Source organism: Lithobates pipiens, unplaced genomic scaffold, assembly GCF_037356315.1.
Source record: "Lithobates pipiens isolate NorthernLeopardFrog02 unplaced genomic scaffold, aLitPip1_a1.2 Scaffold_8, whole genome shotgun sequence".
Taxonomy (NCBI): Eukaryota; Metazoa; Chordata; class Amphibia; order Anura; family Ranidae; genus Lithobates; species Lithobates pipiens.
In genome coordinates, this window is record NW_027507903.1 from 627,202,198 (window position 1) to 627,226,223 (window position 24,026).

At 39.3% G+C, this 24,026-nt stretch overlaps 1 protein-coding gene across 1 annotated transcript; it reads right to left on the reverse strand.

Annotated features, from left to right (window-relative positions):
- Positions 1–787: 787 nt before the first annotated feature.
- On the reverse strand, positions 788–16,854 carry LOC143961494 (olfactory receptor 10A7-like). The gene is made up of 2 exons (XM_077470793.1): positions 16,698–16,854; positions 788–1,972 (listed from the first exon to the last, which is right to left on the reverse strand). The coding sequence occupies exons 1-2, from the start codon at positions 16,767–16,769 to the stop codon at positions 1,058–1,060; spliced, it is 987 nt and encodes a 328-aa protein (XP_077326919.1). The 5' UTR covers positions 16,770–16,854; the 3' UTR covers positions 788–1,057.
- Between the last annotated feature and the right edge of the window lie 7,172 nt (positions 16,855–24,026).

A 24,026-nucleotide genomic window follows, 5' to 3' on the forward strand; every position in this document is an offset into this window, starting at 1 on the left:
CTTCCACTCCTCCATGATGACATCACGGATCTGGTGAATGTTAGAGACCTTGCACTCCTTCATCTTCCGTTTGAGGATGCCCCACAGATGCTCAATAGGGTTAATCTGGAGACAAACTTGGCCAGTCCATCACCTTTACCCTCAGCTTCTTTAGCAAGGCAGTGGTCACCTTGAAGGTGGGTTTGGTGTCCTTATAATGTTGGAATACTGCCCTGCAGTCCAGTCTCTGAAGGGATCAAGCTCTGCTTCAGTATGTCACAGTACATGTTGGCATTCATGGTGGGTCCCTCAATGAACTGTAGCTCCCCAGTACCGGAAGCACTCATGCAGCCCCAGACCATGACACTCCCACCACCATGATTGACTGTAGGCAAGAGACACTTGTCTTTGTATGCCTCACCTGGTTGCCGCCACACACACCTGACACCATCTGGACCAAATATGTTTATCTTGGTTTCATCAGACCACAGGACATGGAACCAGTAATCCATGTCCTTAGTCTGCTTGTCTTCAGCAAACTGTTTGCCGGATTTCTTGTGCATCATCTTTAGAAGAGACTTCCTTCTGGGACGACAGCCATGCAGACCAGTTTAATGCAGTGTGTGGCGTATGGTCTTAGCACTGACAGGCTGACCCTCCACCCCTTCAACTTCTGAAGCAATGCTGACAGAACTCATATGTATATTTTCCAAAGACAACCTCTGGATATGAGTCTGTGTATTAAAGATGGAGGCATGTGAACCAATTAATTGCCTCATATAAAGTCCCAATTTCTCCTCCTCTTTTTGATGCTTGATAAAACTGTTGACAAGTATTGTTCTCACCTATGTCGTAAACTCAACTATTATTTACCTGTATTGTTAAGGAAAATGAATAATTATTTTCAATAAAAATATTGAAGCATAAAAATCATAAATGTATTTCCTTAATAGCTTTTTATGTTTGTATACATATTGAATGAATATTTAGTAAATCAGTCATGGGTGTATTTACATCCTAAGCGAATGTACATTGCATTTTTTTCTAGGCTTTAAATTAGAGATTTTATTTGAAAAAATCATAATTTTATTTTCTCAATAGCTTTCTTAAAGTCCTTGTTCCTATATGTGTATATGATTGGATTAAGCAGTGGAGTCATCACAGTGTAAGAGAGAGAGAGGACCTTGCTTAAAATATCTAGTTGTCCTTTTGTTGGAAACAAATACACAATGATTAAAGATCCATAAAAAACGCACACTGTGGTCAGATGAGAGCTGCAGGTCCTGAAGGCTTTCTGTCTTCCCGTTATTGATTTAATTTTGAGAATGGTTAAAACAATATGAATATATGATATAACAATTATTACAAAAGGAATTATGACACCGAAGAAAACCTCTACACTAGCCAGAATTTGAATCCATGAAGTATCGGAGCAGGAAAGCTCAAGTATAGGTTGAAAGTCACAGAAGAAGTGATCAATGATGTTTGGTCCACAATAGTATAGACTACCCAAAGATATGGAATCAAGCAACGTAATTTTGAATCCCAATAACCAAACTATGATCACTGATTTTATGCAAAATGCTTGGTTTATTGTACAGTTGTAATGCAAGGGTTTGCAGATGGCCAAGTATCGGTCGTAGGACATCACGGTCAGTAAGAAACACTCTGAGGCCTCGGCATTTACAAAGAAGGAGAACTGGATGATACATCCGGCAAGAGACATGGTACATCCATCATGTAAGATGATATAAAGGAGGTTGGGAAGAATATCTGTGGTAAGAATTATGTCAAGCAATGATAGTTGGGTGATGAAGAAGTACATGGGAGACTGAAGTGTTTTACTCAGAAGAAATAAAACCACAATAAAAAGATTTCCAGAAAAAGTAGCACAAAATATGAAGAACAGTGCCACAAAAAATGGAAATTTGATTCCTTTAAGATTTGGAAACCCTGTTAGTATAAAATAGGTTATATTACGTTGATAGACCACCTGATAAGGGAATAGGAAGCTACATAGTTATTGAAAATTAAACCAATCCATCCATCATACATACATACATACATACCTTTTAAAATATACATTAGGGATGGAGGCAGATGAACCTACCCACTCATTGCCTCATACCCTTGTCCCCTAGTCTTGTCTTTTAATATATACATACATACCAGACAAGTGGTTTTAGTCTGTTGAAAGCCTAGACAGAACAATCAAAATTTCACTTTCTATTTATCCAACCATGATTCAATTTTCCAGGATCATTTTGTAATAAGTTACTATGCAGTAGGAGTATCGCAGGTCTGTATAATTCTGTGATAATCATAAAAATGGTAGCAGTACTCTCCAGCACAACCCTTCTCAACCAGAGTTCCATGGAACCCATGGGTTCTTCCAGAGTTTGTTAGGAGTTACTTGAGCATTGAACAATTTCTTCCTCTCTGATATGCTACCACTGCCACCAATAATGGCCTAATAGGGGAAATGTTTCCACTGACCACCAGTGCTAGAAGCATTTTTCCCACTGACTACCAGTGTACTAAGGTCCTTCACTGGTCACTATTGTATGGGGAGACTTTTTCTCTGAAGATTAATGTGAGAGAGCACTACTTTTTTTTTCCTTGTCTGCCTTTCTTTTATGGCCACCATTATTATTTGGTTCCATTTCATTGTCATTATTATTATTCTCCTTAACAATTTTGTCAAATACACCAGGCCTAGGGTGTGAAATACGCTATGTACACCACATCCTTTATTTTTTTTTATTGTACTTCTTTTATCTACAGCTTACTTCTTATACTAACGTCTCTTGAGCTGTAGATATACCGTATATACTCGAGTATAGGCCGATCCGAATATAAGCCGATGCACCTAATTTTACTACAAAAAATGGGAAAACGTATTGACTTGAATATAAGCCTAGGGTGGTAAATGCAGCAGATACTGGGTAAACAAAGCCCATCTGCATCTTCACTGTGCCCATTTGCAGCCTCACTGTGCCCATCTACAGCCTCACTGTGCCCACCTGTATAATCAGTGCTCATCTGCAGCCTCACTGTGCCCACATGTAGCCTCACTGTGCCCATTTGTAGCCTCACTGTGCCCATCTGCAGTCTCATTGGGTCCATCTGCAGCCTCACTGTTCCCATCTGCAGCTATACCTTTGATAACTAAAACAGCATGTGTCTTCTGCTGTGTCATTCAGTCTGTTTGGTGGCCGTCCATTGTAACAAAGCCCCGCCTCCTCCTTGTCTGTAATATATGGAACACTGATACAGTTTCCCAGCATTGTATCAGTGTTCTGGCTATCACGGATGAGGAGGAGGCGGGACATTGTTACAATGTATGGCCACCAAACAGGCTGCATGACACAGCGGGAGACACTCGCTGTTTTAGGTACAGCTGCAGATGGGCCCAGTGAGGCTGCAGATGGGCACAATGAGGCTGCACCCTCCCTTGAGACCCTCACTTGAGTATAAGCTGAGGGGGGGTTTTCAGCCTAAAAAATGTGCTGAAAAACTTGGCTTATACTCGAGTATATACGGCAATAGTTATTAAAAAGGGTTCCCTGAGGCCTGAAAGTTATTTAAATAATTCTTCTATGTTAACCTCCTCCCACCCGCCCTATAGCCGAATGACGGCCTTAGAGCGGGCGGGTTCCTTTGCCTGGCCGTCCCTGGACGGCCTGGTGTTTACTTCCACAATGCGCGCCGCCGGGGGCGCGCATCGCGGAAGTATTGTATTCGCCGTGTCTCCCGAAGACAGGCAAATACAGATCACCGTGAACGGCCAATCAAAGCGGCCGTTCACAGCGCGATCTCAGCTGCCAATGGGAGATGATCTCATATGTAAACATATGAGATCTTCTCCCATTGCAGTGTCTCTCCCTCCTCACACAGAGACAGCGTGTGAGGAGGGAGAGCGATCTGTGTGTCAGCCCCAGTGCCAGTGTCAGCCCCAGTGCCAGTGTCAGCCCCAGTGCCAGTGTCAGCCCCAGTGTCAGCCCCAGTGCCATCTGTCAGCCCAGTGCCATCTGTCAGCCCCAGTGCCAGTGCCATCTGTTAGCCCAGTGCCATCTGTCAGCCCAGTGCCATCTGCCAGTAGTGCCAGTGCCACCAGTGCCACCTGCCAGCGCCAGTGCCTGCCGTCAGCCCCAGTGCCGTCAGCCCCAGTGCCGCCAGCGCCAGTGCCGCCAGTGCCAGTGCCACCTGCCAGCACCAGTGCCACCTGCCAGCGCCAGTGCCACCCGTCAGCCCCAGTGCCACCCTTCAGCCCCAGTGCCGTCCGTCAGCCCCAGTGCCGTCAGTGCCGTCAGCCCCAGTGCCGCCAGTGCCGTCAGCCCCAGTGCCACCTGCCAGCACCAGTGCCACCTGCCAGCGCCAGTGCCATCCGTCAGCCCCAGTGCCGTCAGCCCCAGTGCCGTCAGCCCCAGTGCTGTCAGTCCCGCCAGTGCCACCTGCCAGTGCCACCTGCCAGCGCCAGTGCCACCAGTGCCACCTGCCACCACCAGTGCCGCCAGTGCCAGTGCCGCCAGTGCCACTTGCTAGTGCCACCTGCCAGTGCCACCTGCCAGCGTCAGTGCCATCTGTCAGCCCCAGTGCCACCAGCCCCAGTGCCGCCAGCCCCAGTGCCACATGCCAGTGCCACGTGCCAGTGCCACCTGCCAGTGCCAGTGCCACCTGCCAGTGCCACCTGCCAGCGCCAGTGCCACCTGCCAGCGCCAGTGCCATCCGTCAGCCCCAGTGCCGTCAGCCCCAGTGCCGCCAGTGCCAGTGCCACCTGCCAGTGCCACCTGCCAGTGCCACCTGCCAGCGCCACCTGCCAGCGCCAGTGCCATCTGCCAGCCCCATTTGCCAGAGCAATTAGCCAGAGCAAATAGCCAGCACCATCTGCCAGTGCCATCTGCCAGTGCCAGCCCCAGTGCCAGCCCCAGCCCCATCTGCCAGCGACATCTGCCAGCCCCATCTGCCAGCGACATCTGCCAGCCCCATCTGTCAGCCCCATCTGCCAGCCCCATCTGTCAGCCCCATCTGCCAGCCCCATCTGCCAGCCCCATCTGTCAGCCCCATCTGCCTCCAGTGCCATCTGCCTCCAGTGCCATCTGTCAGTGCCACGTGGGGTCACTTTGTGGGCATTTCAATTGTCCTGGTGCTCCAGGGCCTTCAAAACTGAAATAAATTGATAATAATGTAAAATATTTCAAAGTCTTAAGTATATGTTGAAATCGATTAATCTTGTGTGACGAATTTCCTTAATTAGATCTGAGTCAGCGTAATTCAAAAATGTGTATTTATTTGTACACATTTAAAATAGAAAAGGATGCTTACAAAAATAGTACAATAATAATCATTTGTATAAAGTTATTGCATGTGTGGAATAACCCTTTGTCTGCTGTGTATAAGAGATGTATTTGCTTGCCTGCTTGGTCTTTCAAGAGCACATCTGCCTCATTGTGTGAGCAGGATACAACAGGAAATCTCCCCATCTAACTTTTGTTTATATAAAACAGACTTCTAATTTCGCGCCAAAAGAAAGATAACTCCTCCTTTACAAAGGTGTGGGCTGAGTGATTGTTATAATCAATGTAACATGTGTTAACACTTAAAACACAGCTCCACAGTCTAACATGACCGGATGTAAGGGGGAAGGTAAAATTTCAGCTCACTTTACATAGTTCTACAGACTTTCTAATTACATACATGATATGGCAGGAAATGGGGAGGAGGGAGAATTTTAGACTTAGACTCTAGAAAAATATTGTCTCAACTTACATAGGCCTCCTCACTTACATATAAAATGACTTTCTAAAAACATATATATATATATAATGAACTGGAGAATATAACATAAACAACATTTATCAAAATCCTGACAGGTTTTAAATATTTACTTCTTCAATTATCGCAAGTCATAACATAGAAATTATTGTCTAAAAGTTCTCTTTCATACAATATGGAAAACTTATATTCTGAATAAAGTATAATAAAGCCAATTAAAATTTAGATATTAAGAATATAACATTCCCCTCTGAAATATGAATACTAATCATATTTTTCAGATTAAAAATTCATTCATCACCATTCATGTCACATTCAAACAAACTTTGATTCAATAACTCCAAATGTCTTGTCATGCACAATTGAATTCATACCTTCAAAACCCATTTTCCTCTTCAATTTATTTTGTAACAAGTCATCTCCTTTCTTAATATCACTTCTAATTTGATAATATAATTTTTTCATTCTAAACATTAAACATAACTGGAATATAAGAAATAACATGATAATAATAAAAATAATTACAATAGGATGTGATAAAATATTTCCTGCTGCTGAAGTTATCGAAGTTTTTCCCCACATGGATACACTATTACTAAATCTTTTCCACCAATTACTTCCTGAAAATTCTGACCATTGATGTGATATTTCTTGCAAATTACCTTGTTCATGTTTAAACAATACTTCTGCATTCTGCAATTCCTTAGCCAAAGCTATTAATAAACCTTGATCCTTTTGAATTATATTTGCCCATTTTTCCCATGGAAATTCATCTATTTGGGAAATATTATACTGTGTAGGTAGAGCGCTAATATTTTTCATAAACATATTTGTTAAATTTGTTCTCAACCCATTAATACTTATTGCAACAATATCTCCTTCTATACAATACAACCCTTGATTTAGGTTTTCTGTATTTGTACAAGAAGAGAAAAAAGTTTTAACCCTTTCTGTATCTGACATAATCTGAAAACAAACCTTCTTTTTATCTACACGAGTAATTAATTCAGAATTAATTTTATTTTCAATTCTTGCTGAACATAATGTATGATTATGATAACAAGAATGAAATATGCTTTTATCTTGATTAGGTAAACATATAATTTTAGACTGGAATTGTAAACATGATGACAAATCTAATTGTTCTAATTCAGAATTTTCATTGTTAAATACAAAATCTGTATACTGTAATTTATAGTATAATAATTGTGTATTACTGACAGGTAATCCCAAAACAGTGATTGGAACCAAAATTTGTTCTTTTCCGGCTATTGGAATCATAGAAGAACTATAACATATGTCCTGCTTGCATCCTATCCATTTATTTACCCATAAATCTGTATGATTTATCGCATATAAATATTCTTTGGGTAAATACTGTAAAATGCCAAGAGGACTTATTCCACTCTGAAATGCTTGCGCAATTATTTTAAAATTTGTGGAATATTCTGTTTGAATCTCTAAGCATGCTCTGGCTATATGAGAATGTTGTTCACTTCTCATCAAATCAAGAGTAATATTTAGAAAATGTAAAATAGATGGACCCATTATATTAGCAGTTTTAATTACCATATTTTCTAAAATCTGATTTAAATGTCTTTGTATTTTAATACCGTTACTTCCCACTAAACCAGCGGTTTCTAGATCAGACTTTAAAGTATTAATATCCATACTATTTGTTATACTCCCGATTGTGCCAATACCTCCTAAAATACCTTCAACAATACCACGCTTATTTCTGTTATGATTTCTATTATTAATTCCAAACCATCTCTCAGTACCCAATTCCATATTAACCAGATGGCCTTGACATTGTGGAAACCTTGTAGAAATTTTCCATTCTGAAACATTAAAGTTCCACAAAACAATGACAAACTTTCCCTCTCTCAAAAGAGTTCTGGATTGGAAATGGTTAATCTGAAAAGGGCTTGCAGAGAAACTTTTCTTATTAACACATGGAGTTTTCCTTGGAGACATAACAATAACACTTGCCTTTGCACATTTCACCGGATAATTTTCTATTGATATGCAACATTCATAAATGCCAGTATCATTCAAAGATACTCTCATTTGTTGATAAACAAATGTATCATTGATCCAATTCACACTACCAAAAATTCCTTTATGAATTATGATAGTAGAACTATAAAGAAAACTACCCAAAAACTCATCATTCCTTTTCCAAGTCAACAATGAATTTTGAGGTAAAGATATTTTTGTATCACATATCAAATGCAAATTATCTTTATCTTCCATAATTTTCAAAGATTGTGGAAAAATATGAATTTCTGGAACAATCTTATCAACTATAAACATATCAATTTTGACCCTTATTTCAGTAAATTTTCTTGTTACTTTAAAATCCCATGTTCTTACAACGTCTCCTTTTTCATTTTCAATGATGTTTAAATATTTTGGATTTAATATCTTTACAAAACTTTGAAAAAGATAATAAAATTGATCAAAGGAATAAAGTATTTTCCCAGATCTTGTCATAATATTAGTAACATCTCCAGACCAAATTGTTGACTCATTACCTTTTAAAAATATAGACCAGAAACTCCTCAACAATATGTTACACTCAAAAGTTCCGGTTTTGTTATTTAGTCTATAAGATCCCTGCATTTTAACAAACTTTGTTTTGGATTCTATTTTAACTTTGATTTCAATATCATTGCTGTGAATGAAATACAATTGTAAACAACAATCATACCCTTGACTAATACAAATATATCCATACAAATCTTCTGCTGTGTTTATATCAACATATCTAAAATCATGGTTTTTATCATATGCATTAATATCAATAACTCTATCATTTTTGTCCTTTGTAATGATATCAATGTTCTTATTTTTCAGTTCATCTGCATTGATATCAATGTCTACATCTCTCTTATTTTTGAATAACATATGATCTTTGTTGTGTAATTCTTCATTCCTGTTAGTCTTTGCATAACTTGAGCAGTTCTTGATATATCTTATCACAAATAAAATTGTCATTAGGAAAAAGATGAATCCTGTGATGAGGATAAATTTTCTCTCTTTTACACTTTTCATTTGTTGTGCTGACATCTTTTTTCTTTTGGAATACGCACTTTCTTCAGGTTCGATTTTTATTTTTAATTCCTGAAAAAATAAAGGCAGCATCATTATCTTGGAATATAAAATTTGTTATACCCACATTTTTCTTTCTACATACTTGTTTCACTGAACTGAGAAAGTATTTGTACCCCTTGAACATCCCAAAATGTCCATGGACTTTCCCAATTACTTTTCCATGTTTCAACTCCTGAAACTCTGTGACACCATCTCTGGGTGTGACCTCACATGTAACAATTCTTTACTCATCTTTTATCTTTTCTGTCTTAGACTTGTCTAATTTTATTTTAAATAAACCTTTCTGTTCCTGGTCTACTTAATAGACCGCTTATCTTATACAAAAGATAATTTTGGTTTAACAACAAAATAACAAAATGTTACAAAAAACAATATCAATTGTAAAATATAAAAAAATAGATTATTCTTACAATGAAGATTAAATCCGATATGTGCGTGGATTTAATAACAATCCTTCATGATATATATAAATATATGTCTTATGTGTACTGGAATGAAACTTTCACTGGAATGTGTGTACTCCATTATTGTCTGTGTCCACTCCTAAACAAAAAACCAGCCCCCACTTTATTTTCCTTCTTAAGGTTTTTCTGAGCATGACAGTTCTACAGAATGAGTATTTTCCCTCCCACCTTTCTAAAACAATGGGTGTCTCATTCTAAATTCCTAAGGGTTGCTATGAATAACCCTTTGTATAAAACCATTTTAAACATACACAAACCTTTTTATCTTATCAATATATATACAAATTATTTCTTAATCTCTTAATCAAGAAACATTGTAATATAAAAACTTATATTTTTGCTAGAACAAAGACACTTTTTATCATGAATTAACTTCCTTTCTCAAACTTAGAAATATGAGGAGGAACCATGTTGTATACCTTCTTCAACCAATTTTGACTCCACGAGGCAACACAAACTCCATTTTCCTTTCTCCACTGAAAATTTATAGAGAAACCATTTTGTATCACTTCAACCAATTTTGACTCCACAAGGCAACACAAACGCCATTTTCCTCTCTCTTTTAAACTCAAAAGGAGAATACTTTGTAGCATCAGAAATTGTGCTTCTTACATCCATTAAAAATAACTGGAACAACATCAACCCAAATATTTCCTTTGTCCAACAACATTTATCAATCCTAGATTTAATTATCCGATACATCCTCACAATAATACCTACAAACTGTGAATGCTATCATACATGAAATCTCTGTTCTATTCCCAAGATATTACACATCCTCTGTCACTACTGAGGTTTGCTGATATACCCCAAACTAGAAAAACATGATTAATCAACATCTAAACAATAGTTAAAGCATCATCATTAGTGAATCCCACCTGTAGGTGCTGTGAACTTATAAAAACACAAAAATCCTTTTTCGTCATGACACAAACTTATGGTCTAATGACCCAAATAATAACTTTGTGGCAACCTATGAAGACAAAAAAGATCGTGACCTTTTTTTCCTCTGAAATTAAAGGAATATGTGTGTCCACTTTCTTCACAAAATTAATTGATACCATTTCAGGTTGAACTACTAACTCTCCATGCAAAAGCTGCTTCCTTTGCCAATAAATCTGCTGTTCTATTACCTACAGATAACTCACTATCTTTTTTATGTGCTGGAATTTTTACAATATCATATGCAAAAGAATTACTCTCTGCAAAGTCAAAAACTACTTCCAATGTCTCTTTCTGCACAAGAGTCTTATTGGATGAATCCACAAAACCTCTACATAGGTAACGTACAACATATGAACTATCACTATAAATCACTAGTGAACCTTTCTTCTCTTCCTTGTCAATACTCAATGCAGTTTTCATCAACGAATACAAGCTCATCAATTTTCTCTGTCTCTCTTTGTCGTCTTATTCATTCAATTGCTAATTGAGTACTATGCTGAAAGAATACAAAACTATTCTTTACTCTTCTTTTCAAGTGAACTAAATCTTTCAATGTTCAGCCAGAACAAAACAAAAATAAAAACTTAATACTCATGACAATGAAACATTGATAAAAAATAATAATCCAATAGATTATCCTTGAAAATATTAAAATTATATCAAAGTCCTCAATAATATTCCAAACGTCAAAACCAAATATTTTAAACTCAAATCAATCCTTATCCATAGCCATTAAACATCAACCATAAAATTCTTACCATATCTGCAGTTAATTTAAGGACTGCTGACTGTTTTCAGAGTGTTATATGCTACATAATGAAACCTTTCCTGTCTTAATGGACTATTTTCAGTTTGCAATCTTTGTCTTTGGGTCTTAGAAGAAAAATGAATTTGCTTATTATGAACTCTATACCTCAGATTACTGTGCCAACGTACAGAATAAACTTCTTGATGCCTGGGCAAAATTTTCGGATAATACAACCTCTTTTGTGTATTATTATTAATCAACTTTTTATAAACTCTCCTCTGAGCATATGGCGATGAAAATCTACATTTCTGCTTACTATCAGTATTATTTAAGTCAACTGACTTCCCACTCTCATTGTCTGAGGAAATATTAACATTTGACTCATTACAGGATATGACGTTCACGTCTGCCTTTGTCACATGTTCACCATCCTCCATTTTTGAGCACTGAGCATGTGCAGGAATCTCAGCTTGCAATAATTGGGTCTTAAGTATATTTAGAATATTTTCATGTTCAAATTTTTCCTGAGTCAAGAAACCTATTTGATTTTCATTTTCTTTAAGAGATTGCAATAATGCATCAATTTTATGTTCCAATTCAATTTTTTCAGTCAATATTTGTTTCGGTATATTTCTTCTCCTGCTTTGCTGCAATTTCTATTGCATTCTCTAAATGCTCAATATATGTGCAAAAAGTTTCACAACTTGAACAACTAGGTTCAAAAAGTACATTTTCAGTTACACTTTGACTTTGTTTTCCTGGCATATCAAACACCATATTATTATAACACCATATTATTATAACACCATATTATTATAACACCATATTATTATAACTCTTAACAAGCTTCATTACATTACGTACTTTTTTCTTTGTTTTAACTAATGAGAATCTATCCTTCTCAATGTCAGCATTTGCCTGAAAGCATTGATCATACATTAATTTCCATAGCAGCATCAGAGACCTGTTTCGATAAACCTTTAAATTCTAATGTACTTTCATCAGCTAAAACATCTACAAATTCCATATTACTTTTCTACTCACCAAATATAAAACTCGTCAGTTTTTTCCCGCTGGAAATTCTCCGGTCTTTCACAATCAATCGATCGATTTTCCTTCTAGGTTCTTTTTCAATCTTTGCGAAGTTTAATCTCTGTTCATCACTTCCCCTCTGATCAAAAGGATGGAAGTTGAAAAAAAAAACTTCCGACTTATGATTGACTGGCTGAAGTTCGCCAATGAAATAAATTGATAATAATGTAAAATATTAAGTCTTAAGTATATGTTGAAATCGATTAATCTTGTGCGACGAATTTCCTTAATTAGATCTGAGACAGCGTAATTCAAAAATGTGTATTTATTTGTACACATTTAAAATAGAAAAGGATGCTTACAAAAATAGTACAATAATAATCATTTGTATAAAGTTATTGCATGTGTGGAATAACCCTTTGTCTGCTGTGTATAAGAGATGTATTTGCTTGCCTGCTTGGTCTTTCAAGAGCACATCTGCCTCGTTGTGTGAGCAGGATACAACAGGAAATCTCCCCATCTAACTTTTGTTTATATAAAACAGACTTCTAATTTCGCGCCAAAAGAAAGATAACTCCTCCTTTACAAAGGTGTGGGCTGAGTGATTGTTATAATCAATGTAACATGTGTTAACACTTAAAACACAGCTCCACAGTCTAACATGACCAGATGTAAGGGGGAAGGTAAAATTTCAGCTCACTTTACATAGTTCTACAGACTTTCTAATTACATACATGATATTGCAGGAAATGGGGAGGAGGGAGAATTTTAGACTTAGACTCTAGAAAAATATTGTCTTAACTTACATAGGCCTCCTCACTTACATATAAAATGACTTTCTAAAAACATATATATATATATAATGAACTGGAGAATATAACATAAACAACATTTATCAAAATCCTGACAGGTTTTAAATATTTACTTCTTCAATTATCGCAAGTCATAACATAGAAATTATTGTCTCAAAGTTCTCTTTCATACAATATGGAAAACTTATATTCTGAATAAAGTATAATAAAGCCAATTAAAATTTAGATATTAAGAATATAACAAAAACTGTAATAGGTGATTGAGAAATAAGATGTGTAATTTATGCTCCTAGAATGCCTGATGGTGCTATTTCAATATTGGGCCTCTGTATGTGGTCAGGCTGTGTAAAAGTCTCACACATTTGGTATTGTTATACTCAGGAGGAGTAGTAGAACGTATTTTGGGGTGTCATTTTTGCTATGTACATGCTATGTGTTGGAAATATCTTATAAATGGACAACTTTGCGTAAAAAAAATGCGTTTTCATTTTTTTTCCACATTTTCCCAAAACTGTGAAAAAAAATGAACCATTCAAACGACTCATTATGCCTCATAGATTATACGTTGGGGTGTTAGCTTTCCAAAATGGGGTCACTTTGTGGGCATTTCCATTGCCCTGGTGCTCCAGGGCCTTCAAAAATGTAATAGGTGGTTGAGAAATGAAATGTGTAATTTATGCTCCTAGAATGCCTGATGGTGCTATTTCAATATTGGGCCTCTGTATGTGGCCAGGCTGTGTAAAAGTCTCACACATTTGGTATCGTAATACTCAGAAGGAGTAGCGGAACGTATTTTGGGGTGTCATTTGTGGTATACACATGCCATGTGAGAGAAATTACCTATTACATTGAAAATTTTGTGAGAAAAAAAAAAAAAATCTTCATTTTGCAAAGAATTGTGGGAAAAAGATGACAACATCAAAAACCTCACCATGCATCTTAGTAAATACCTTGGAATGTCTACTTTCAAAAAAGGGGTCATTTGGGGGGTATTTGTACTTTTATGACTTGTTCGGGTCGCAAGAAATGAGATAGGCCACCAGTACATCAGGTGTGATCAATTTTGTGTGATTCACACCACAGCTTGTAGACTCTCTAACTTTCACAAAGACCAAATAATATCCACTAATTTGGGTTATTTTTACCAAAAATATGTAGCAGTATAAATTGTGGCCAAAATTTAGGGAAAAAAAATTATAATTTGCAAAATTTTATCACAGAAACAAAGAAATATGCGCTTTTTTCAAAATTTTCGGTCTTTTTTCAAAATTTTCGGTCTTTTTTCATTTATAGCGCAAAAAATAAAAACCCCAGAGGTGATCAAATACCACCAAAAGAAAGCTCTATTTGTGGGAAAAAAAGGACACAAAATTCATTTGGGTACAGTGTTGCATGACTGAGTAATTGTCATTCAAAGTGTGAGAGCACCAAAAGCTGAAAATTGGTCTGGTCAGGAAGGGTGTTTAAGTGCCCAGTAAGCAAGTGGTTAAAAGTGCTGAAAAAGGCTGCTTTAGTATATCCAACAAGAAAAAAAGGAGACCTCCACCCTGTCAGATGAAGAGTATGGTGGTCCCATCCCTGGTACAATAAAACAAAGAGAAATACCCCCTAAATGGTACTTTGAAAGACCACCAAAAAAAAATTGCTTTTAATTTAATAAATGTAGATCAAGACAATGCGATCATTGATAAAAAGATGTATAACGTCTAACAATGTATACATACATCAAACAAAAAACAAAACACAAAATATGATAAAATACAAGATGATATTGGTACTCTCCGATGGGTAATGTACCCTGATACCCTATCAATGTCATCTTGTATTTTATTTTTATTTTTTTTGTGTTTTGTTTTTTGTTGGATGTATGGTGGTCTTTCAAAGGCCCATTTAGGGGGTATTTCTCTTTGCTCTACATGCACTATACCATGTAGGCATGTTTTTTTTGTGTTTTCAATACAGTGGTTGGGGGTTAAATCCCATGATATTTTGTTTTCTTCTTTAAGCTGTCTGTGAACCTTGGAAGCTTTTACCTCTACTTTTACCTATTTAAAATGACTTATTTACCTAGTCTTCAAATACAAAAAAAAGAAACGAATGTACCAGAAATAAAGGGGTTTATTTACTAAAACTGGGGCGTGCAAAATGTGGTGCAGCTGTGCATGGTAGCCAATCGGCTTCTAACTTCAGCTTGTTCAATTAAGCTTTGAAGTAAAAAACCTGGAAGCTGATTGGTTTCTATGCACAGCTGCACCAAATTTTTCACTCTCCAGTTTTAGTAAATCAATCCTATGGTGTCAACCCTGCTTACTGCATTTCTGATGGATTACAAAAAAATAAGACCTCATATTTTCTCTTTCCCCACACCTCATCTTCATAACCCGTCCTTGTGTACAGGCAAAGAGCACAGAAATGTATGAACTTTCTGGCAAAGTCAACAAAACTATTGTAATAGCATATTTAGAAGACCAAAGGGAGCAAATATATAAAGTTAATTGTTAAGGTTTACATACACTTTAACTTCTGTATATCAGTGCTCAACTGTGTTTTTATAAATGTAGTAATGCATAATGTATAATTGGCCATTTTTTATCTAAAGCCTCGTACACGTGATCGGATTGTTCGCCAACAAAACTGTGAAATGTTGTCCAAAGGGCATTGGCCCAAACTTGTCTTGCATACACACGGCCACACAATTGTCAGCCAACAAATACGAACGTAGTGACGTACTATTTTTTTCAGCTCTTTAGCACCACCCTTTGGGCTCCTCCTGCTAATTCTGTGTTAGTAGAAGTTTGGTGAGTGTTGATTCACGCTTTTCATTTTGCGCTTTTTATTTTGCTTTTTCAGTTAGTTTCTGAACAGCCGTTCGCCAACCAGACATGTTGCGGAATCGGTGGAGATAACGTGTTATTTATTATTGGCCTTGGAGTTATTGCTTTGACAAATTTTTTGGTTGAATAATGATTTGATTTGGTATATTTTCTATATTTTTGGATGCATAGAATACACTTTTTTGGTTAAGTTCTATTGGCAGATAGCATGTCTAATTTTATTTGTTTTCTTTTTTTAATTCACAATAAAATAATTGTGGAGGATAATACTTGGCTATGTGTTTTACTTCAAATGACAGTTTGGGAGTAGGCAGTTACATTTTAAAAAATACAATGTAAAATTGACAAGGGACATCAACATAGTTGTATCTTTGTTCTTAAAAATTATGGATAACGGTGTTGTGGTAACTTGCCCAAATAAAAAATTAATAAAAAAAAAGCATAATAATATTATTCTTGATATCACTGGAAAAAAAAGCCCTTGAAAATTTGTTTGCAATAACTCCATCAGTATCACCAGCAAAGTAGCTTCATTATTATCTCATTAAAAAAGAAGAGAATTGTGCGCTGCATTTGTAGATTTTATAATTTGCCACGTGACAAATGTTAATTCTCCATTACGAACGCTAGTTTACAAGACCGACCGCTTCCGGCTCGTCCTTGCTCCCGAGCATGCGTGTTTTTGCTTTGAATTTTTGCCCAATGGACTTGTGTACACGCGATCGAAAAATCTGACAACATACATTTGTCCTTCAAAAATTTTAAAACCTGCCATCCAACATTTGTCCACATAAAGTCCGACAACAATTTTCTGATGGAGCGTACAAATGGTCAGATTTTCCCCCAACAGCTTGACATCGAATATTTGCCATCAGGAAGTCTGATCGTGTGTACGAGGTTTAAGTGGAAACACAAAACAGCAAGTCTACTCTGCATCGTGCCATGAGCTCTACATTTTCACAGAGCTCCAAGCAATCGTTACATATTGTACCTCAATTCCATGTGTTTTGTTAGTGATGACGTCTGGATGTAATAATTCACTTTTTAAATCCCCGGCAAACATGGCCAGATCCACCAAAATAATTTAAATGGAAATACACCACTGAGAATGTTACATTGCTCTGAAATCCTTTTATACATTTGCTTCTCTGTTTTCTACATTGATAATTAAGCCTTAGAGAAATCTTTCAGGGATTCTTTTTTTTCCACACTAGATTTCTCCTAACGCATGCAATTTATTAAACTAAGATGTTACCACCTGAGGACGATGCCCGGTAGGAAATATTCCCTAGGCCCGGTTCACACCTATGTATTTTCTTAGTGTATTTTCAGTTTTGCAGAAACACACTACAGTCCATTTACCATGGTTTCCTATGGATGTAGTTCACATCTATGGTCCATGGACTTTTTTCTAGTTTTTTTGGTTCCATAGACTTCAATGGATCAAAACTGTGTATTGAAAAACGCAAAATGCACCTGGAATATGCAAACTGCAGCCTGCATAGGTGTGAACCAGGACTAAAAAGCTTTAAAAAAAACGTTTATATAGTTTGTAGAGGCTGCTCCGCTCCCTCTGCTGCTACAGCACATATAGAACAAATAGTGTGCAAGTATTATTAGCCACTTCAATACTGGGCACTTTCACTGCTTTCCTGCCCAGGCCAATTTTCAGCTTGCAGCGCTGTCACACTTTAACCCCCCTGACGGTGTTCCCGAGTCTGGCTTGGGGTGGAATTTTTATGCCAAAAGTGGTAACCCCGAGCCAGACTCGGGACTGCATTGCTGGATCCAGGAGGACTCTTACTTACCTTCTCCCCTGGATCCAGCGATGTCCCCGCGCTGTACGAGCGAGCCGTGTCTCGATCGATCTATCATGGAGCTGATCTCCGTTCCCTGCCAGCGTTGCGATGCACGGGGACGGAGATCGGCGCCAAATTCAAAAAGTGAAACAGTCACTATACATACAGTATAATGTAATCTTACAGATTACATTGCTGTATGTAATAATTTCACATCCCCTTTGTCCTTAGTGTTCTGCCCAATGTCCTGCATTCCGTTTTATAATATAAAAACTGTTCTTTATGCCTGGAAACTGGAGATTGTCCATAGCAACCAAAACTGTCCCTTTACATCAAAAATGATTTTAGACCAGCTAGAAAACAGTGATAATAAATTGGAATCACTCTCAGAATTGAGCGATAGCAATTTGTGGGGAGATCCGTCATCAAATACTGAAAAGTAATGACAGTGACAATTCTGCAACTGAGCAAATTTCAGTGTTTTTGATTTGATTACATTATTGAATAATTTTTATTATTGTTATATTATTATTTGGTACAATTATTTATTATATTATAATTTATGATTTCATTTTTCAAACTTTATCATACCCGAGATGTCTGCTAGACTCTGGTTTGGACAGATTTAAGTGAGTTATTGCTAAGAATTACAGGACTACAATATAAAACGGCAAATTTTCATGCAAAATAATTGTACCGCTTTTAGCACCTAAAATCTGAAATAATCATACCGCCAGGGAGGTTAAATGACAATTGTGCCATCTTTATTTTGGTGGTATTTATTCACCACTGTCTTTTCTTCTTTTTTTGCTAAACAAATTAAAAAAGACAGAACATTGTGAAAAAATTGAAACTTTATTGATGGGCACTGATAAGATGCACTGATGAGTACTGATAGGCAACACTGACAGACACTGATGAGGCTGCACTAATGAGGCTGTACTGAAGGGCCCCAATGAGGGGGCACTAATGAGCACTGTTAAGCTGCACTGATGGGGCTGCACTTACGGGCACAGATAGGCAGCACTGATAGGCGGCACTGATATGCTTCACTGATGGGCACTGATATGCTGCACTGATGGGTACTGATATGCTGCACTGATGGGTACGGATATGCTGCACTGATGGGTACTGATATGCTGCACTAATGGGTACGGATATGCTCCACTGATGGGTATGTTTATGCTGCACTGATGGGTACTGTTATGATTCACTGATGGGGCTGCACTGATGATCATTGCCCTGATTATCTGTGTAACTGTCCCCTGTAACTGGAAAATCAATTACCAGCCTTCCTTTCCTCAGACACCGACAGCGAAAGGAAATGCCGATAGCCTTAGGACACAATGCACCACTGATCACAGCGATGCGCACCCCCCAGAGGGTGTGCACGTGCGGCACAATGTGCAGGATGTAGTATGATGTCCTGTTAAGATGGTAATGTAAAGGGAAAGGTGCTAAGTAGGTGTTAAAGTGGAGTTCCAACAAAAAAAAAAAATTAAAAGTCAGCAGCTACAAATACTGCAGCTGCTGACTTTTAATAATTAGACACGTACCTGTCCCAGGGTCCAGCGATGTGCGGGATCGAAGCCCCTCTTGTCTTCCCCTTCTATCTGCGGCACCAGCATTGTCACTGTGGTCGCCCGGCTGGGGCTTCACAGCCGGGCACGCACTGCACGTGCGCGAGCCAACGCTGCCCGCTGTGACTGGCCGGGCAATCATCTGTGACATGTCCCAGATGATTGACAAGAGGTAGGGGGAGATGTGATCTGCCTTCCATTGCCATGGTGCCCCAGGAGGAAGCGGGAGCTGGGACCCTCTAAAAAAAAGGGTTTCCGCTCCCTCCCCCCAAAAAAAATTACATGCCAAGTGTGACATGTCAGGGAGTCACCTTCCCTTAAAGCGGAAGTTCCATTTTTATACTTTTTTTTTCCTTTTTTTGGTAAAAAGTTTTTTTTTATATATTTAAACCCTTTTTAACCCTTAGTCAACCACAGTGAGTTTTCATTTACTCCTTCCTCCCTTCTACCCTTATGTCGCATACACACAACCGGACTTTCCGAGAGACTAGGTCCGACAGAATCATTCAATCGTTTTTCATCTTAAAAATCCGACGGACCTAGAAATAGAACATGTTTCAAATCTGTCCGATAGACTAGATTCCTATTGGGAAAACCGTTCGTCTGCATGCTGGTCCGACGGACCAAATACGACACAAGGGAAGCTATTGGCTACTGGCTATTGAACTTCCTTTTTTAGTTCCGTCTTACCTCATCACGTTCAAAACGAGTTCATTTGGAAAGTCCTATGGAACTCCGCCTGAAAGTCCGTCAAGAAGACCGTTGGATCTAGTCTGCCGGAAAGTCCGGTCGTGTGAACACGGCATAAGCCTGCTATTTTTATGATTTTTGCTGTTTCTATTTTTTTTATCAATAATAATTAAACTTTTTTAGTTCGTTTTTTCCAGTTTGTTTGTCATGTTCTTCAGTGACATAGTTTTAAGCAATTCCAGACCACCCATCATACATATACTGCGGCAGGCAGCCCGCCTGCGCAAAATCTCGTACCTGTATGTGATTTTGTGCACATGGGGTAGGGGGCATCCGTGTGCCTCTGGAGTGCCGCTTCCACTGTGATTGGACACAGGGGGAGCCAATCAGTGGGTCTGGCGGCTGCAATGGCAGCAGTGACCCACCGACCGTTCACAGGAGAAACGGAGCAACGGTGTGCCTATGTTGTGTACATCGCTGATCTGTCAGTGAGGAAAAGAGAGATCTTCTGTTTCAGCTAAGTTGAAACATGATATCTGTTTTCCTCCAATGTAACACCTCCCCTCCCCCCACAGTTAGAAAGCACCTCTCTAGGACACACTTTGATCGCCCCTAGTGTTAACCCCTTTCCTGCCAGTGTCATTTATATGTTATGCATTTTTTTAGCACTGATCATTGTATTAGTGTCACTGGTCCCCAAAAAGTGCCACTTGGGGTCAGATTTGATTTTTCTCTTTAAAAAAAGCCAGCGGCAAAATAAAATAAAAAGAAATGGAGTGGGGGTGCCCCTCAAAATCCATACCAGACCCTTCATGTCTGGTATGGATTTTAAGGGGAACCCTGTGCCAAAATGTAAAAAAAATGGCGTGGAATCCCCCCAAAAATCCATACCAGATCCTTATCCGAGCATGCAACCTGGCAGGCCGCAGGAAAAGAGGGGGGACGAGAGAGCACCCCCCTCCTGGACCATACCAGGCCACATGCCCTCAACATTGGGAAGGTGCATTGGAGTAGCGCCCCCTCCCAAAGCACCTTGTCTCCATGTTGATGGGGAGAAGGGCCTCATCCACACAACCCTTGGTTGTGGGGGTCTGCTGGCGGGGGGCTTATCAGAATCTGGAAGCCCCCTTTTAACAAGGGGACCCCCAGATCTCAGCCCACCTGTGTGAATTGGTAATGGGGTACAAATGTACCCCTACCATTTCATAAAAAAAGTGTCAAAAGGGTTAAAAAACACAATAGATGGTTTTTGACAAGTCTTTATTAATTTCTTCTTTCTGCTTCTTCTTCCATCTTTTTTCTGGTCTTCCTTCGGTGTTTTTCTTCTTCTCCATCTTCTTCTCCATCTTCTTCTTCCTCTGCTCTTCTCGTTCCGCATCTTGCTCCGGCTTCTTCTCCTCCTCAGTGGGAGTCTTCTGCCGTGTGACACTTTAGTTCTTCTGACATTTCTTATATAATGGAGGGTAAGGCCACCCAGTGACCCCGTCCCCCTCTGAGGCACAGGTACTTCCCTATGGCTTTCCCCATGACTTCAGATTACTCCGTTTACATAAATGGATGATCCCTCCCCCCTCTGACAACATGAGGAAAGCCATAGGGAAGTCCCCTTGTGTCAGAGTGGGGGCCGAGTCACCGGGTGGCCCGACCCTCCATTATATAACAGGTGTCAGAAGAACAGAAGCATCACACGGTGGAAGAATCCTACAGAGGTGGATCTTGCGGATGAGGCGGAGAAGAAGCCAAAGCAAGATGCGGGACAAGAATAGCGGAGGAAGAAGAAGATGAACACGAAGCAGATGAAGAAGAAGATGGAGAAGAATACAGAAGGAAGATAAGAAGAAAGAAAATGGAAGAAAAAGAAAATGCATGGTGGTCCACTAAATTCCATACCAGGCCCTTCAGGTCTGATATGGATATTAAGGGGAACAGGGCACCAAAATAAAAAAAAAATGGCGTGGGGGTCCCCCACAAAATGCATACCAGACCCTTCAGGTTTGTTATGGATTTTAAGGGGAACCTCGCGCCAAAAAAAAATTGATGGGGGATGAGAGAGTACCTTGTCCCCATGTTGATGGGGAGAAGACTCCCACAGAGGTGGATCCTGCGGACAGAGCAGAGAAGAAGCCAGAGCAAGATGTGGGACGAGAAGAGTGGAGGAAGAAGATGAAGAAGATGGAGAAGAAGATGGAGAAGAAGATGGAGAAGAAGAACACCGAAGGAAGAACAGAAGAAAGAAGATGGAAGAAGAAGTGGAAAAAAGAAGAAATGAATAAAGGACTTGTCAAAAACCATCTCATGTGTTTTACTTGAGCCCCATTACAAATTCCGATAAGCCCCCCACCCGCAGACCCCCATAACCACCCAGTAAGGGTTGTGGGGATGAGGCCCTTTTCCCAACCAACAATCAATCAGCTCAGATAAGGGTCTGGTATGGATTTCGAGGGGGACCCCACGCCATTTTTTTTTACATTTTGGCACGGGGTTCCCCTTAATATCCATACCAGACCTGAAGGGCCTTGTATGGAATTTAGGGGACCCCCATGTATTTTTTTACATTTTGGTTCGGGGGTTCCCCTGTGGGGAAATTCCGTGACGTTTTTAACAATAAACTTTCATGTGTATTGTCGGACCGACAATTCATTATAGCCGCGAGTAGGGATGAGCTTTGAGTTCGAGTCGAACTCATGTTCGACTCGAACAGTGAACAATTTGGGGTGTTTGTGGCAAATTCGAAAAGCCACGGAACACCCTGTACAAGTCTATGGGAGAAATCTAAAGTGCTAATTTTAAAGCCTAATATGCAAGTTACTGTCCTAAAAAGTGTTTGGGGACCTGGGTCCTGCCCCAGGGGACATGCATCAATGCAAAAAAAGTTTTAAAAACTGCCATTTTTTCGGGAGCAGTGATTTTAATAATGATTAAAGTGAAACAATAAAAGTGTAAAATTCCTTTAAGTTTCATATCTGGGGGGTGTATATAGTATGCCTGTGAAGGGGTGCATGTTTCCCGTGCTTAGAACTGTCCCTGCACAAGTGTCATTTCTGCAGGAAAAAAAGTCATTTAAAATCACTTGCGGCTATAATGAATTGTCAGCTCCAGTAATACAGAGATGTAACGCAGGTTTCCGTTACATCAGAGGGGGCGGGGTCACCCACACGTCATTGGGGAAGCTAGGCTTTCCCCGCTGCGGTGACGGGTGGCCCCACCCTCCTCATATAAGAAGTGTCAGGCCACCAAGATCCCGTAGTGTCTCCGACAGTGGAGACAGAGGAAGGATGGATGGACTGCGCTGCGCTGGACTGGAGGGAGAGATCACCCATCACTGGATCAGATCAGCCATCGCTGGACCCCGGAGAGATGATCATCGGTCGCTGGATAGCAAGAGTGGATTACCACCGCTGGAATCTTTTTTTATTTTTTTTATTTTTTACTTTTGTATCCCCTTACCACTTCAAACAGGGGGGCAGGATCTGGAGATCCCCTTGCTAAAGGGGGCTTCCAGATTCTTATAAGCCCCCCACCCGCAGACCCCCACAATCACCGGCCGGGGTTGTGGGAATGAGGCCCTTGTCCTCATCAACATGGGGACATGGTGATTTGGGGGGGACCCCAAAGCATCTTCCCAATGTTGAGGGCATGTGGCCTGGTACGGTTCAGGAGGCCTTTTCCTGCATGATGGAGCTCCTTACCATAAGGCAAAAGTGATAACTAAGTGGTTTGGGGGAAGTGGGAACAAAAAACTGAAAGTGTAGGTCCACGGTCAGGAAACTACCCAGACCTTAAACCCTTTGAGAACTTGTGGTGGACATGGTCAATCCGACCTCAAGAGGCTGGTGAGGGTGAGGGAACCAAAAAACCCCCCACAACAGCACACTGCAGTGACTGCACAGTCTGTTACAGGCACAGCATAAAAAACCAAAGCTTGGGGGTAATGCGTATTTCTACAATAAGAATACGTTTATTGTCATTTTATTATTTCAAAAGTTATAATTCTCAGATACATTCAAAGAAAATGTGCACAGTCTACAATAATGCCATTAGTGTGTGTATTTACTGTATTATAACAGTCACCACTTTTTATCAACTCCTCTCTCTCTCTCTCAGAATTCACAATGACAATAATAGAGGTAAATATCACACTAAAAGTCCTTGGGCGGGACCCCGGCGGAATGTAAGGCTCAAAGGCTACCCTATTTGTCCATTCATTACCATTACTGATCTATTTTTGTTTTACATTAGTGTGATATTTAC

Bases quoted from the DNA above. Each gene is read 5' to 3' on its own strand.
- LOC143961494 (XM_077470793.1), bottom strand. From the start codon at position 16,769: ATGTTTGCCGGGGATTTAAAAAGTGAATTATTACATCCAGACGTCATC. The intron at 1,973-16,697 runs GTACAATATGTA...TTCCCTTATCAG, and splicing joins ACAAAACACATGGAATTGAG to GTGGTCTATCAACGTAATAT.